The 17,243-nt window shown below is 32.6% G+C and overlaps 1 protein-coding gene across 2 annotated transcripts in view; it reads right to left on the bottom strand.

Annotated features, from left to right (window-relative positions):
* Positions 1-17,243, bottom strand: part of LOC124534043 (lachesin-like) — a 107,038-nt gene that overhangs the window by 72,472 nt on the left and 17,323 nt on the right. For both annotated transcript variants that reach the window (XM_047109683.1, XM_047109693.1), the window contains exon 2: positions 15,012-15,217. In XM_047109683.1, the coding sequence (XP_046965639.1) occupies positions 15,012-15,093 (82 nt within the window). In that variant the 5' untranslated portion in view covers positions 15,094-15,217. The remainder of the gene's footprint in view (positions 1-15,011; positions 15,218-17,243) is intronic.

Here is a 17,243-nt window from a genome sequence, read left to right as displayed (position 1 = left end):
TAATAATAATAATAATAATGGCATCCCTTTTGAGGAGATAATTTAGAGCATCACACTCTGATTCAGCTTGATGGATACACATGTGTCAGAATTTGGTTGAAATCAGTCACATGCAGGTTTCCTTGCGATGTTTCCCTTCACCGCCGAGCACGAGATGTATTATAAACACAAATTATGGATAAAAAATCAGTGCTACTTACCTAGGTTTGAGCCCGTAAACATCGGTTAAGATACACGCGTTCTGACCATTGGGTCATCTAGGTTACATAAACTGAACTATTTTTGTTACGAGATAGTTGATAATATATATACCTGTCCATAGATGTTGGTGATGTAAGAAATTCTAATGATTTCTTTCATCGTAAATGCGCCACCAACTTTGGGAAATAAGATTGTAGGTCCTTTATTCCTGTAGTTATACTGGTTTATTCATCCTTGTCCATCCAAACTACGTGTCGGTAAAATATATGAATATGATGGGTTTCCGTCTATCCAAATCAATAAATAATATTATAAAGCTAGAGATATTATTTAAAACGCTTTTTTGAGTTTTTATGGGCCCATTAATCCGCACGAAGCAATCAGCAAATTTTATAATCAACACATATTTAAAATTATATGTATTATTATATATTTCAATAAATAAATGTGTTTCAAATTAATCCTTATTTCTTAATCAATATTTAAAACGGATCGCCTGTTATTTGTACTAATTTTGCGCCAATCAATTTAACCAAAAACTGAAATTGAAATGAATAATTTCCATCTAGATAATATCTACATTTTCACGTCTGAATTGTACAAGATTCAAAATATTTTGAAGCAATTTTTTGCTAAATATTTAACAATATATTTTATTAATTGTCAATTATTTTTTTAGTAATAATTATTAATTAATAAGACAATAATAATACGTATAATTGTAGTGTAGCATTATTTTTGTACAATAATATGTCATTGACAGTAATTAGTTATGTGTGCTTTATAAATAAACAGTACGAAAACGATGAAAGTCATAACAACAACTATTAAATAAGTACAATTTATATGTGTAGTAGATCCTCTAAATCTGTCTTAGTTTTATCCACGTACAGACAAAATAGTCTAGTGACACGTTACGGATAGAACGGAGGTAATTAAAAACGTGACCGTCGTCACTTGTCGTAGACAACCCTAGGGTTTTATCTTCTTTGCACACCACTCGTTTCATGGCATGTTTAAAAACAAACTTTTACGCTCGGTTTAGAATTTCGAATTTCGAACGGATTATTATATAATATATTTCAACGATATTACAAATATGTTATTTTACTACTAAATACGAGTTATTTTTCGATAACTTCTCGATACAGTACAATGCACCTTATTGTTATAAGAACAACGATAAATAAATAAATAAATATGAGACATCACATACATTACTCTGATCGCGATGTAAGTAGCTGAAGCACTTGTTTTATGGAAATCAGAAGTAACGACGGTACCACAAACACCCAGATCCAAGACAACATAGAAAACTAATGGTTATCTACATCGACTCGGCCGGGAATCGAACCCGGGACCTCAGAGTGGCGTACCCATGAAAACCGGTGTACACACCACTCGACCATGGAGGTCGTCTAATAGTAATAATAATAATAGTTTTATATCGATCAGCATGCGTAGCAATGATGACATCACTGACATGAAGATGATTGACATCACTGTTCTATATTACAATATATCTGTAATAAACCTTTACCAGCTGAAAGTTAATTATTAAGTATATATTTGGATCGTACGTTGTTTGCGCTTGGTGGTAGGGCTTTGTGCAAGCCCGTCTGGGTAGGTAACATAAATAACAGTACTCAGTATTGTTGTGTTCTGCTTTGAAGGGTGAGTGAGCCAGTGTAACTATAGGCATAAGGGACATAACATCTTAGTTCCCAAGGTTGGTGGCACATTGACGATGTAAGGAATAGTTAATATTTCTTAGAGCGTCATTGTCTATGGGTGATGGTGACCACATACCATCAGGTGGCCCATATGCTCGTCCGCCAACCTATACCATAAAAAAATTCAAGGTCATTGTACTCTTCTTGGCTATTAGAATTATAACGAAAGGCTTAGAGCAGTACTCGACGAAACTCAAACAGTCACTCAGTGTGAGTTACATACATACTCGTAACATAATTTCAATTATGATAATTCTGACAAGCATAATAATAATAATGTTTTAATTTGATTCTATAGGATCTAAATTTAATATTATTAAATAAATTAATTTATTATAACAATTCAGAGATTTATGCTTTCATTTGATTTTAGAGCAATTGTTTAACGAAAATATCGTGTTGTTAATATTTATTTAACACACTAATCGTTACATACTAATTAATAATCACCGTCTCCAAAATTATATAATAATATAATTGAAATGTAAATAGAATAAAATTTAACAGGAATTACTGGAACTAAATTTGTACCAATTAATTTTTTTCCATATTGATGAATAATATATTGAAGAGACTGTGTCTGTCTATCTGTCTGATGTTTTTCACGTCTGAATTGAATTTGATGATATTTGATATGAATTGAATACCAATGAATGAATGAGTCGAGATGGCCCAGTGGTTAGAACGCGTGCATCTTAACCGATGATTGCTGGTTCAAACCCAGACAAGCACCGCTGTAATTTGTCTTTATAATTCATCTCGTGCTCAGCGGTGAGGGAAAACACCGTGAGGAAACCTACATGTGACAAATTTCATAGAAAATGTACCACATGTGTATTCTACCATTGGCATTGGAACAGCGTGGTAGAACATGTTCCAAACCTTCTCCTCAAATGGAGAGGAGGCCTTTAGCCCAGCAGTGGGAATTTACAGGCTGTCGTTGTCGTTGTTAAGACCAATTAGACGATATTTGGAAAATAGGTTTTAATTATATATATGTAGGTATAATTTTCTAACACAATAATAAGAATGCTAAGTAAAGAATTTCGATAATTTGAACATTAAATAACATTTAACAAGCAAATAGTATCGCCTTGGTTCCCGGATTGGAGCGGCATGGTGGAATATGCTCTAAACCTTCACCTTAATGGTAGATGACCGACTCCGCAAAGTCAATAAATCTTTCTTGCGGCAAGGTATCCGTTTCTATAATAAAATTCCGCAGACATTTTTAACTTTGTCGTTTCGTAAATTTAAATCGTTTATAAAAAAATGTCTGCATAATTTTATTGTAGAAATTGATACCTTGCCCCAAGAAAGATTTATTGACTTTGCGGAGTCGGAAACTTGGCCTTATAAGCTTATCCTTACTTCTAGTGCAAATACAATGATTATCACTTATTTTATCAAAGTCATCAATGTTACTGTGAATATACATGATATTGTTGTAAATATATTACTACGCAACAATGAGTATTCCTACTCTGTTAAAAACATCCCAAAGAGAGTCTCTAGCTCCAATATTATAAACCCACCCCAAAGTAATATACCATATGACATAATACCGTGAAAATAGCCAAAATAACTCTAACTTTTTTAACCGCGTATGCTGCGGAGCTGAATCTTCCTGTTAGGGATGATAAATGTGGACTCCACTGAAGTCTGGAATCCAATTCTATTCCCAAGAACACCGGCTACATCAAGCCGGCCACCGCTTAAAGATATAATATATGTATATATATAATTTTGCTTCCTAACATTGGGTAGGGTAAAATGTACACATTTTGTTTTTTGAGCATTTAAAACCAAATTATTGACTTTAAACTAATCGTGTATCTGTGATAATGCACCGTTCACATCGTTATAGTCAGTTTTTTTCCTGTCGACCTTAAAAATCAGTGAAGTATCATTAGCAAACAATACTATATCACAAATACCTTAAGGAAGATCATTTATATATACCAGAAATAGAAAGGGACCCAAAAATTGAACCTTGTGGAACACCCATTTTTAACGTAGATCCAGAAGACTTTATTCCATTAATAAAAACTTGCTGGATTCTTTGAATTAAGTATGAAGCAATGAGATCAAGAGCCTTACCTTTAACACCGTAATATTTGAGCTTATAAAGGAGCGTCTCGTGTTCTACACAATCAAATGCTTTAGATAAATCTCAGAATACTCCAATAGCATTCTGTGATTTCTCCCAAGCATCGTTAATATGTTTAAGAAGCGCAATTCCTGAATCAGTTGTTGATCGACCTCTTGTAAAACCAAATTGCTCACTATGAAAAATAGTATTTGTACCGAAATGGATAAGAAGTTGAGTAAAAATATTATTTTTTCAAAATTTTACTAAAAGAGTTACTGAAAGAGTATTTAAATAGGCCTGTAATTACTGGGATCGCTTCTATTTCCATTGGATACAAGATTTTATAGATGATAAAAAAGCGTGGAGTTAATACCTGTTGACTTCCAAGCAGGATATATTAATTTAAATAATTGTATTTAACTAACTTGACTTTATATTTTTTAAATGTTGAAAAAGAGTAACTACGGAGTTTCTTGCTGGTTCTTCTCGGTAGAATCTACTTTCCGAACAGGTGGTAGCTTCACTTAATTGTAAAATGACAATTCAAAAGTGCTTGTAAAAGCCTACTTTAATCAAGTTTATTGTGATTTTGATTTTGACGTCTTATCCCAGCCCAGCAGGGAAATTTACAGGCAGTTAATGTAAAATACTATTGTGTAATTAATCAAAGAATTTTGTTTACGATTAGTACGAGAATTGCCAGTTTATTAGCGTCGTCAGTGCCAAGCGACATTAGGAGGAAAACTCAGGGAACTCAGCGGTGATTATCGAATCCGTGAATGAGTCGGTGGAAAGAGGATTCAGGAACCTCTCGAGACCATTCCCGAAATTATCCGTAGATTGTTTGGTCATTACCCAATGTACATAATTATGGAGGGTATTTTTATAATAAACATCTGAATTTACTTTTGTTACATTGCAAAATTGCTAATTTATTACGTTATATATTATAAATACCATTATTTTATCATTGAATGAAAATTACGTTCGATATTCAAAAGTCTTTGAAGTTGCGACATACAGTTACTTTAAGATATTTGTTTTTGGCTGGTTTTAGTTTTTGTTTGTTAGGCTTTACAAAAATTGCTTTCGTCTCATTTACTACTGTATTAAAAAAAAAGTAATGTTGATAAAAATGACTGTTCGAAAATATCTCTAAGTAACATAAATCTTATTGTTTTATTAACCACTATCCTTCTATAATAGCTTATAGCTCGAGGGGAGAGCTTTAAATAGACCTCTTACTTTAAAGGCAGACTTTAGCGGGAATAAGGCATTAAAGCAACAGACTAACGCAAAATATGTTGTTATGAGGCGTCGAGGCGCAAAACTATTTTCCGGATTATTTGTGTAACTCCGAGGCTTTCCTCGAAGTTGTTATGAAATAAAAAAATATGTATAATCGCGCTTGAAATTTTAAAAGGCGCTCATTCCACTCAGATGCAGAAGGTAAGTCTTAAATACTTCTTAAGAAAAAATGCAATATCTATTGTATTATTATGCTATTCACATTTAATGAAATGTTTTCAAGTGCTAACTAATTTGATGTAATAATTATTGTTATTTATATTATGTATGATAAATACTCAGTTAATGTATTTAAAATGTAGGTACTTTAACTCTTTCATATAAATGTTATTGTTTTCAAATTGAGAAATACGAATTTTCTTTGGATGGATGGACTATTTGATAACTGCCAATGTATATTTAAGCCGTAAGAAATACTATGAGCCATTCCTCACATCCCCATGGCGGTTCTTGGGGAACTAAGATATTATGGCTCTCTGTTTGTAGCTACACTGGGTCACTTTCTCTTCCAACCTTTACGGAAAAGTAAATAGAATTGCGGTATATCAGTAGAATACGTGATACGGTGGTACCTTCATGGATGAATGTGCTCAAAACCTTATTACCAAGTAAATTTAAGTGATAGTCTGTTAAAATCTCATAGCTGGGCAATAGTTTGCTAGAATTTGGCTTCGGTTATATCACGATGTTGTTAATTATCAAGCACGAGATAATACAAGTATATTTACATATAGTCATTCATAACATATTTATATCAGGTCAGGTCAGTTTGTGTTTTGAATTAAAAATTTAATATAAATATAACAAACTCATTTATCGCTCGCACTGTTGATAAAACAGATTTAGATTGCAATTTATCATTTAATATTTCAATAAGGGATTATGTACGTTGATTGTTTTACTATAATTATGACATTTTAATACATAGATAACTCCATTACAATAAATTGACTATTTTTTAAAAATATATATGATAGTTTTATTATAAAAATAGCATATCAGAATTTTTGTTTGCAATTTCTTCTGCAGTTGGTTTTTGGTTGTAAAACTTATCTTTTTATTCTCTCAGAACATAAAAATGAGTTAAAATAAATTGGTATTATTTTGACAAGATGCCAGATATCAGATATACGTAGTTACGATGAATGTTAGTTAAATTAAAAACGTAAATGGATATCGTATAAGCTCTTGACGAGTTGCTATCGAATAAAAAATAGTCCAAGAAAAACTACAGAATACGGTATAACATTTGAATATAAAATTTTTACTTCCTCATTCTTTATTAAACCATCGAATCTCGAAATGCGCTCTGCAAATATTTTCAAAAACATTTATGTCTCCGAGTATAAAAATATTATTTACAATTCGAGCAGAAGGAGACTTATATCCTTTGTTTTCGAAATGAATCACGAACTCGAAATCGATTCTTATTTTATTTATTTACGTTCACGATAATCAAACTTGTACGATCCTTCGTCTAGAAATAGGAAAGCATTTTAAAGTGTTATTTTTATGAAAAGTACGTAATTATATTTAACTCGCGATGCGCCGTGACTTTGGTTGGCATTTAAAGTCTTTTTTGCATTGACAATTTTCTGATTTTTGACTGAGTCAAAATAATAATACTGAGTAATGGCCGTTTTAACCTTGAAACTTGTTTGGACTGAAATCAGTACCATTACTAAGCCGCCGTGTCTGTTATTTGTCTAATTTTCATATCACATAATTATTGCTGTAAAATCTTTATTTATAAACACCATGTATGCCCGATAGCCATTGTAGACCGAATATATATATATAGAATCCAATACGGTTTGGATTCAAAACAAACCACCAACTATTTTAATAAAGAGTTTTCTATTTAATGTGAATAATAGTCCAAAATAAATAGTATCAGTATCAGTACTATACGTTATTTTACTTAAAAATTTAATTGCTGATTATATAATCAATCAGTATTATGAAAACGACAAACGCTGAGAACAAAAAAATGTGCCGACTTTACTATTTTTAAAAGATTTTAACACGGAATTGGAATGCATGGCGGACATATTTCGATCAATAACGTCGGACGCCGAAAAGCTGGATGATTACAAAATAAGTGAAAACGGTTTAATAATTATGTTACGAACTCTTTTATATTCTGTTATATGAAATAAATATTAGATTTACGAGAAAAAGCTAAATTTATAAATGAACTAGCTATGCCCGCGACTTCCTACGTGCTTGATTTAAACTAACTAAAGTTATTCTTGTAGTCTAAGTAACTCCTTATTACATCAGCTTTCTGTCAGTGAAAGTCAGGTCAAAATTAATCCAGCCGTTCCATAGATTAATCATAACAAACAGACAGACAGGCAAACAATGCTATTTTGGTACATGTACCATAGGGTGCATATGTATGTATATAGATACATACATATATGTATGTATATAGATACATACATATGCATTTTGTAAAAATTTTAATATTAACAGACATTTCAATTTTATTACATGTATAGATAATTTTATGAAATCTTTTTGAATTAATGTTACTAAAGAATATTTCTACTTAATATATGCTCACACATTCCGAAAGGGATTTTCCCCCGTGCTTATAAAAATGAACAATTAGAGCTCATTTCACCAAGCTGCTTGAATATGCGAAAATCGTCCAATGCAATTAGATTTAATATTCTATTTACCCAAACTTTCTTTTTTATTTTAAAAATTACATATAAAAAAAATATCATAAATATAAAACAACATAAGTCTTCATTTCAATAAAACGTGAGCCCCTATTTGATAATATTCTGAGTTGACACTTTTTCCACTAGACGCTGATTGCTTAAAGAGATTTAATTCTGAAATGCACTCGTGGAAATCTCTCATTCTGTCGCCGCACCATGTCAAGAGGGCAATAAATAAAATAGCTCCCCTTTCCCTCTTTTACATAAAAACGCGTCCCACCAGCAATCTGCATGTTTATGAGTAAATATTCTATAAACAAGTCGGGAGGCAATACGACTCATGGTGTATGGTGGAGCAATATTTTGAATTGCATGCAAATAAGATAACAACTATAAATATTCGCATTGTTTCTACATTTTCCTTCCTCTAGTTTCCCTTCCAAACGTTTCATGAGGTCATCGAACTCACTATTTTTACAATACAGCGTTTTATGTTAAAATTCTGAAATATTTTATAGCAAGTATAACTTTAATTCAACGCAATGTTCCTGCGTTATCCGCTAGGGAAGGATGGTTCATCAGATATGTCCAAACAAAATGGCTCATTGACTTTCTGATTAATTGCGAGCAAAGCCGCAGTGACATTCTGACGAAGAAAAATATGCAGGAATTTTCTAATTGGTTCCGTCAAAGAATAAAGAAATATTTCGAATTTTCGTTAAGGATTTTCATAAAAATGTAATACACCAAAAGCACGTAATTACAACATTTGCATAGGAAATCTGTACACTGTATCATGGAAGGTATTATCAGTGGTATCACGTAGATACTTGCTTGGTTATTTATTTAAATTACCCGAGTGTGTCGTGTTTCACATAGGCGTAAGTAGGGATTTTGTAAAAAGGTGGTAATAAGGTATGCAAGCCCTTTTTCCTTTGTCGGCCACTTGCTTACAACGTGAGCGGAATCTTCACGAGTCCACGCGAGATTTCTAGACTCGCATACGAGGAATTCCTTCTCAGTCATATTAAACGAATTCGCCAGAATATATGCGTACGTTCTAAAAGCATTTGCCTTATACCTTTGTTTACGATGGCACTTCGCTCGTAATTCAAATTGAGTGAGGGTGATGTATGAATTCTCGAAATTATACGAGGCTTATTATAGACAGTCAAATTTGTATCATAGCGTAAAGGTAAGGGCGGGCGTACACGGGCGGGGTCGAATGGCCGCATCATTGTGCGGACCAGCCGCGGGCGCGCGATTACAATGCCAGCGCTGTGACATTTTCGCTAATGGTTTCAGGGGTAGGCACAATAAAACGACAATACGACGCGAGATAAGGTGGCAAGTGAAAATTTTACAACGAGATTAATTTAATTCCGTCAGTCGCGGTGTACGCTCGGCTGAGCTAGGCAGAGGCTTTTCAGTCCCTATATACAAACATACTTTAAATATGCTTTGTTTGTAAATCAATATAAAGAATGATTAATCAAAAATTCACATCGGTAAAAATGAATTTCCTGTCTTACCTATTACCGTAAGTGACTTTTGGTGAGTAGGATAAAAAACGATTTTTGTAAGGACGAAGCTATCATGCGTGTTTTAAGCGATCCGATGTTTTGACCGTGTACCGTTTTTCAATGAGGACTTCAAGCAGCCAGCGCTTTGAGCTCTGAAAGGGTTCATCCATGTTACTCTGCCGCTTTTATATTTTTATCAACGTCGAATGAATCGCTTTAAAAATGGCTAAATATTCATTTGCAAATGTCTCGTTCAACGTATTGTATTTATTCAGATGTTTTTACTTTTTTTACTTAAAGTAAGCAATACAAATGGTTTTTCATAATATCTATCTGCACAATTTTTTCACGTTTTCCAAAGTTGTTCTTAATTTTTCTTTTAAATTTGTTATCTAGGATATAACCCCTAGTAATAAGTCACGCGGTGGTAGGGTTTTTATAAGCCCGTCTAGGCAGGTACAACCCACCCACTAAACAAACAGCGGTACTCAGTATTGTTGTGTTCCGGTTTGAATGGTGAGTGATCTAGTGTGTAGTTACACACACAGGCACAAGGACGTAACATCTTAGTTCTAAGGTTGGTGACGCATTGCCGATGTAAGAAATGGTTAATAATTCTTACGGCATTTAATATTCTCATACTTTATTTTATATTGTTGTGTTGGTAATTGTATAACAACAATTTCATATTGTGTAACTACAACTATAATACAATTTATTCATTGTGTAAAAGACTGTTAAAAATTTGTCGTAAACCTAGTTGGAACGATGTTACTTTCTGATTATATATTGCTAAAAATCCTGTAAAATAAAATAATGTATTTTTTTAAACGGAACCCGTATTTAAAATAATAAAACGATAAGGTCGACATAGCGCGAAATGCGTTATGTCCCATCGAGTCGAACTTACGTGAAGATTTCTGCCATTTCGCAAAAAAGTCAAATGTAAAAAATCTTTATTCCATATAGAAGTGATTACACTTGCTTATTGATAGTCGACAATCTACCATCGGCTCGCAATTATTTAATCGGAATTTAAAATCTAGAACCTGAGAAGAATCTACGAAAGAAACTCAGCGGGATTTATATAGTATAATATATAATATATTTTTGTTATTTGTAAAGGAAATTCGTAAAAGAACACCATTCCAAAAACATAATATTGCTTCGATAATATTCTTGAAGGTTCAGACGAGAGATCTTAAATGTTATTTTACTAAATGTACTTGTTGTTTAAAAATATTAATATTTTTTTTTAGATTTCTCAAATCTGATGGAAAAAGGAACCTTTTAAAGATCACTTTCGTGTCTGTCTATCCGTCAGTAACAGTGGGCTTTCTCGGTATTTCTTCGGAAAAATGTTAAAATTTTTAGACTGGTCAGCCAATCAACGAAGTGTAACGAAAATAAACGATTTATGATTTTTGATGTTAATTTAGGTTGAAAAAATATATAAAGGATTAATATTACGCATTAAATAAAGGAGTTGCGTAAGAAAGATAATTGTGAATGTTACTTATAACCTTTTGTAAATAACTCATATTTGTGGTTCATTTGTTTTCAAATTAATAATCATAATTATTATTCCAATAAGGTCTTTAAACTATGTGTTGTAGATAGTATATAAAGCTCGCTATTCATTAAGACTGAACACGAAAAACATCACTCACTCGTGAACGTTGAAAAGTGATTTACGGTGATAGTATGTACGCTATTTTGGTACGTTTATTCCATTAATATAATTACTATATTCGCATAATACTAATTGCCGCATATTACTTTCTGACGTCTCACGATCGCGTTATGTGGCGAGTTAATAGTTGCATAGAGATCAAGCGTAAATTTTCCTAATTTAATTTGAAATTAAATTATAGTACCGACATAATACACGGCCATGTAGGCCCCGTTCACAAAACTCAAATGTTAACCGATGATCGTGAGTTCAATCCTAGAACAAGCACCACAGAATTAAAGTGCTTAATTTGTATTTATAACACATCTCGCTTGATGGCGAAGGAAAACATCTTGAAGAAAGCGGCACGTGGTGGATGATAACCTACCACCAATCCACAATGGAGCTTCGTGGCGTGGTATAGGCTGCAAACCTTTTCAAAAAGGCGAGGAGGAAAATTATTAAGTTTGATACTTTCAAAAGAAAGATATAATTTTAAAAATTACAAGTCTTACGAAATTTCTTACACCTCACCACAACTGATCTAACAAGCAATCGAGTGTAGTTAGATTAGATTACGTGGAAGTGAAGTACAAATAATATATTATTATATGTGATAATGATAATCGTTACAAGTAATTTTCTTATGAATTAATTATTCAAATAAGTACCTTCTGTATTACCCAAATTGAGAGAACTTGAACTTTGTCAATCACAAAGTTTTGTAAATATATTAATAATAAAAAGTAAACATGCAGCCATTAAAGGTGACCTTTTGGCAAAAGTCTTATCTTTACAGAGAAAGATTTTACAAAAAATTATTACTGTTCTTATCAGTCGAGTCGAGATGGCCCAGTGGTTAGAACGCGTGCATCTTAACCGATGATTGCGGGTTCAAACCCAGGCAAGCATCGCTGATTCATGTGCTTAATTTGTCTTTATAATTCATCTCGTGCTCAGCGGTGAAGGAAAACATTGTGAGGCAACCTGCATGAGACAAATTTCATAGAAATTCTGCCACATGTGTATTCCATCAACCCGCATTGGAACAGCGTTGTGGAATATGTTACAAACCTTCTCCTAAAATGGAGAAGAGGCCTTTAGCCCAGCAGTGGGAATTTATAGGCTGGTGTTGTTGTCGTTCTTATTAATAAATGAGATATCAATAAGACTATTTTAATACAAATATGTATTTTAAATACCAGCAATGCTACATTGAACTGATACTATTTGTTTATCTATCGCAAACAGTAAAGTTTTTCTTTCCTTATTATTAGATGAAATAATTACATTTATTAATTAATTTTGCTTTGCCCTGCTTTCGCAGACTCCGACTCCAATACGATGTAATTAGTTGATTTAAGTATTTAAATAAAAATAAATGTATTGTGTTATTTTTATAATATTTTCTTTGATGTAATTGAAAATCTTCTTTTTGAAGTTTAATAAGTTTCTAATTTAGGTATATGAATATTTCGAAAGACATTTTAATTGGAATTTAGACTTTTCACGCGGCTTGCAATAGTACTGGTGAAAATCATCACGAACAAAAAAAGCGTTATGAGACGCAACCCCCCACCGCCTCCAAGCAACCTTTCCCTCTCTTTCTCTTTTTATCTTTCTCTTTCTATTATAAACGGTTATATTACATGTTATTATTATTTTTTGGAATTGTTTAGATTCCCATTCACTTTTAATAATAATTTTATTTCCTGACATTGAATTATTTTCAAACGTTGTACAATCAATTGTGTGTCATATAGTGAATAATATATAGTGAAATCAACTTCGTTCGTACAATGTTAATATTATTTTGAAATAAAATATATTTGGCAGCAATAGTGACGTATACAATACATACGTACATTACATTTTTTTTCTCTATTTTAATATTGTATCTAAAATTATATCCGTTTCGGAATGTTATTATCAAAGATTTGGCATGTTTATTAGCAGACATCAAAAATGATATTTTAGCATTGCTTTCTTCCACTTCTTTTTCGTATGCTTGATTACTGAAGGTCGTGCTTGTCCTGAAATGCTTTTACCGATGTGTCGACTAGCTTCCTCCACACCACTCTGCCCGTGACTATTCTCAGGGCAGTCGGAATAGTAAGTCCCGTTATATTTTGAATCTGGTCGGACCAGCGGGTAGGTAGTCCACCGCGTGATCTCTTGCCTTCGATTTTCTCTACTACAACCCGTTTATCCAGACTGTCTGGTTGTCTCCGGGCCTCCACATTTATTCATTTTAAACCTAAGAAACGTTGACGAATGTCATCACTGTTATTAGTCGATATTTACCAATAGCACAATGGACCAATGAACGATCAATGTTAAGGTAGGATTCTATGTTATTAGTAAATTAATTACAGTTAATTGTTAGCATTCTATTTTTAAATTTAAAATACGATAAAACAAATCATTCTAATTATGATCGCGTTTTTTTAAAATCAGAAAGAAGTCACATTTGTTTATTCTTTTTTCAAATTTTCATAATAATAAAATAAATCATCGGAATTATTGCCATAATTGTTTGTAATCAGGTAACAGTAATTTGTAGTGAATCCAGAATATAAACGAAGTTGAAAGTGAATAAGTTAAAAACTCACACGACTTAGTTGCAAAACAAGCACGCGTCCATTAAAGTAAATATTTTTAATTTAACTTGACAACTGACGGTTTGCCGCCTCATATCATATAAACCGTTCCCGCTATAATCTTTTGTGTGAATGTTTTTATAACCGCGCAAACGGGCCGTGTATTGTCATAAAGTAGAAATTCACGCAAACGCTGTGAAAGCTTGCACTTTGTTAGATGAAAACTGCAAAACTCTGGATGGACTACACAAATGTCGTAAATGTACGGTACTGTATTATTTGGCAATCTCGCTGTTGCATTTACATTTAGTGTGGGCAAAACGCTATCTGCGAAAACGTGGTGCATCGCTTTATAAAGCGTTAAAACTTTTTAATTATATTTTTTATATATATACTTTATGACTTGATTATATGATGCGAATCGTTGAATACAATTTTTATATATCTAACAGCTGTCATAAATTTATATAAACACTAGTAAAATCCGGCAAACGTTGTTATGTATGTGTGTGTGTGTCTACAGGCACAAGGGTTATAACATCTTAGTTCCCAAAAATAATGATCAATATTTCTTGCAGTATCAATATTTATTGGCATTGGTGACCAATTACCAACGGTTGGCCTATTTGTCAAAATCAATTATAATCATTATTGTGATTTGTTGATCGGCATGGAAGTTCATCTGTTGCAGCGCCATCTAGCGGAAAGTTATAATTTTGACGGATTTAAAATATATGTGGCAAATGATATTTTGATGAGTCAAATAATGTTGAAGGCTTTTAACATAACTAAATTCATTTTTATATTATAAATAATGCTCATATTTGAAGTATTCATTATGAAAGAAAAGATTTTTTCATTGTCGTTGTAACAGTTCTAGTTGGCTAAATTGATTGGAATCGGAATTTGTTCGAATCTTATAAAATATTTGTATTTCACTAGAAGTTGGCATTTGGCCATTTGTCTTGGCAGATGGACAGACAGATGGCCACGGTGAATGAATTTATACGAATACTGGAACGTTCACTGGTAGAATACCAAAATTTAAAGGCAGTCAATTCATAAGCAGATTCTAAATGACTAAATTTATTTCTTACGATTTTTGAAAAGTTTTTGAGCGAAAAAAAGTTGGAAAAAGATAGGTGTTTAAAAGTTAGGAAACATTACAATATTAGTTGAATTACCTAATAATATAATAATTTTATGTTACCTATAAAATTGACTTGTAGAACAGCCAGCACCAGTAAACGCGCTAGAGGTCCTCCGCCTCGCGCACGCGCGCCCGCTGCCATGTTGCTTCAGCGGGCTACCGTCCTCCGCTGCCATCTACCACCGACCTTCAGTTCTTTGCATCTTAAATCTTCCATTATACAGCATAAACTATAGCTTCTATTCAAGTCCATTGTTCACGTTCTTCTGCAAAAATGAAATTCAATATAACATTACTGTTTAAATTTTTTAGTGTTCCTTAACATTTTTATTAAAGAATTTCTTATATAAAGCCATTCCAACATTTTTGTCATTTTCTCTGAGTTTTTTGTACTTGTTTTGTTTTATAGCATTTGTAGGTGCACCGGTAAATGGGTCACCTAATATTAACTTTGGTAACATCTGCCGTAAATATTGGCGCCGAAAAATCTTGGCCATTCCTTACATCACCAATGCACCATCGACCTTGAGAATAGCAATAGTTTTTTTTATGTCTGTAGCACTAGGCCTTTCAAAACAGAAGACAAGAATACTAAATATTGGCAGTAGAATATAAAAGTTCATACAAAAGTGCGGTTGATCGAACGATCCGAATACCGTTCAAATGTGACGTATACCACGTGTTCAATACCACGTGTTGTCATGTACTTGATTTGCTTTTTAAATTCATTTTGTAATCGACTGTGAATAAAAATATCGCTCGGTAAACTTCGTTCGTAAACAATTTCCAAAACTTTTTTGGAGGCCCTTTACTCACCAAATTTTGGGTGCACAAAAAATCTCCAATAGTAAGAGGTCACAACTGCCCACCAGGAGATCATATAATGGACATAACTTTTCAGAATGATTTACAATCCAAGACCATTAATTTTGACCTCTTAACCAAGGAATAGTATTATTTAGCCTTAATAAATACGATGCATTTGTATTCGTGAATATTTTAAACGCCATGAATTGTAACTAAAGTATCCTTACGATATAGTTATGGTAATGTATTTTTATTCATATACTGTCTGCGAGAAAACAGTCGAACGTTATCTAATATATGAGTGAATGCGGCATGGGAGCTACGAGTACGTGCGGTCTGTTCTAAAGGAATTTGATATCAAAGATTCGCTCGCGGCCTCGTAACGTAGCGAGATAAAATTAAATCATATTTCGGCCAAAGTTACGTTTATTAAAATTCACTTAATATATTTAGGTCAAATATAAAGTTGGTATCTATAGTCACACTTATTGATATTTACTGACTATACATAAATATTTGAAAATCGAATCGAGTTTCGAACACAAAATTCATGTGCGAAAACAAGCGCACTTCTAATACCTTCACTCTCATTATTTTCTTTCTCCGGGCTGCTACCGAGAATTTCTTCATAGAAAAACTATACAGAGCGTCCATAGCGCAAAGGTTTACGGGCCGCTTAGCTGGGTCGACCGTTTGGGTTATTGACGTCCCTATTCCTAACACAAGTGATAAGCTGAGAAATATTAGTAATTCCTTAATTGATTGAGGTTTTCGCTGACATTTCACTAATAAAACCAATATATTAAGTTGGTAATTACTAACTAAATCTCTTGGTTTGAGCTGGTCATGTAAATTGGTATTGAAATACTTGTGATTTGACAATACATAGTCAAAAATGGGATATGGGATCAATAATGGTAAACCCTTTAATGTGTTCTTGAACTAGCTCACTATTTCAAGCTACAAGCATGTAGAACATAAAGTTAACTAGTGAGTTAGAAAATTATAAAACTAATTGTTTCATAGTTTCTCAAGCGTAGTCAAATATATTAAATTCCATTTCTTAAGTAAATTTCTGTGAACTATTTATAAAGATAACGAAACTTGAGATAGTTTTCAATAAAATACTCACTACCAGCGCTACCCGAGCGACTTCTTCGTGTAAGCTTTTAAAGCCACTAGTATTGCTAGACTTTATTTTTACAATGATTCGAAATTTGGCAGAGTTTTGGAATTGATATTTCTTTTTATATAAGATGTGAACATACTTTGTAATGAAATTTAAATTACGTATGATTTTTTGATCTTTTGTGCTGTTTATTATTATTATCACTCTCCAAATAGGAGAGTTAAAGATCCCTAATGACAGATATTGTTGCATTTTTATTATTTCTTTGGTTACGGTGATTAAGAGTATTTTCGTAACATTGATGTATTGTTTAATTTTGAAAATAATCAAAATCAAAATCAGTATCACGTCATTCT

The sequence above is a fragment of the Vanessa cardui genome, chromosome 1 (assembly GCF_905220365.1).
Source record: "Vanessa cardui chromosome 1, ilVanCard2.1, whole genome shotgun sequence".
Classification (NCBI taxonomy): domain Eukaryota; kingdom Metazoa; phylum Arthropoda; class Insecta; order Lepidoptera; family Nymphalidae; genus Vanessa; species Vanessa cardui.
Note: the sequence above shows the minus strand (reverse complement) of the source record. Positions and strands in the feature narration are given on the sequence as shown.